Source organism: Macrotis lagotis, chromosome 7, assembly GCF_037893015.1.
Source record: "Macrotis lagotis isolate mMagLag1 chromosome 7, bilby.v1.9.chrom.fasta, whole genome shotgun sequence".
Classification (NCBI taxonomy): domain Eukaryota; kingdom Metazoa; phylum Chordata; class Mammalia; order Peramelemorphia; family Peramelidae; genus Macrotis; species Macrotis lagotis.
In genome coordinates, this window is record NC_133664.1 from 91,586,425 (window position 1) to 91,587,595 (window position 1,171).

General features: G+C 40.2%; 1 protein-coding gene across 1 annotated transcript; it reads left to right on the forward strand.

Moving 5' to 3' along the window:
* The first annotated feature begins 600 nt into the window (after positions 1-600).
* On the forward strand, positions 601-870 carry LOC141493734 (mitochondrial import inner membrane translocase subunit Tim9-like). The gene is made up of 2 exons (XM_074195088.1): positions 601-742; positions 830-870. The coding sequence occupies exons 1-2, from the start codon at positions 601-603 to the stop codon at positions 868-870; spliced, it is 183 nt and encodes a 60-aa protein (XP_074051189.1).
* The last annotated feature ends 301 nt before the right edge of the window (positions 871-1,171 follow it).

The window sequence follows — 1,171 nt, forward strand, 5'->3', positions numbered from 1 at the left end:
GAGAGGTCACCATGATTTCTTCCATCTTCTATCACTTTTTAAATTTGAAGAATTACTTTTCCATCAACCTGGCATAGTTTACATACCAGAAGTATTTAGACTCCTTCCTCTTCCTTGGAAAGGGAGAAAGAATCCTATAGCTAAGTTCCTTAAAATAATACACACATTTCTTTGACTGACATTCAAGGTCCTTAAAAATCCCACCCAAACTTTCCACTTTTTTTTCCCATACTACTCTCCTTTTATGCTTTGAGCAAGTTGAAATATTCTCTTGCTCATTCCCTCAGGTATATGTTTTTACATGTCATTCCCCCATACATGGAATGCAGTCCTTTCCTTCCCTGCTTTTTATAACTATTTTTTTCAAGATCTACTCCAGATGCCATCTCCATCATAAAATCTTTCCCTAGACTTGACAGGCGCTTCCCCCACGTGTTCCATCTCCGCTACCGGGACGCCCGCCGGAGTGCGCTCGGAGCCGCCGGCGTGCTGCGGAGCCTTCATCCCCCGGATCCGCATCCCTGGCTCCGCTGTCCAGCTAGGGAGCCGTGAGAGCATGTGCGTGATCCATCAGGTTACTGATCCACATATCAAAAGAATATGGATGCACAAATATCAGAAACTGATCAAATTAAACAGTTTAAAGAGTTTCTTGGAACTTACAATAAACTCATAGAAACCTGTTTTCTGGATTGTGTTAAAGACTTCACAACAAGAGAGGTCAAACCAAAAGAGACTACCTGTTCAGAATAGTGCCTATAAAAATATTTTAAAATGACACAAAGAATATCCTTGAGATTTCAAGAGTATCATATTCAACAGAATGAAGCTCTGGCTGCCAAAGCAGGACTCCTTGGCCAATCACGATAGAAAAGTCTTTATGGATGGATGTTTCCATAAAGCAGTGCCAACAGTTGTTGCATTGGAAGTGGGATTTCTTTTGATCTTAAACTGTTGTGGATATTCTCACCATGTCAGTGATTGTGAGCATTTGGCAAGTGGAAACCATTGGAGAAACAATGTGCTTCATACCAGGAATAAGCAAAGTACAAGACCTTGTCTTATTGTGCAATGAAAATATTAAGATACAACTTTTGTTGGGGCCTTAAAATTCATCAGCCTAGCCACTTAATTAGCAAAATAAACGATTGTTTCTTCAATTGTGACTGAT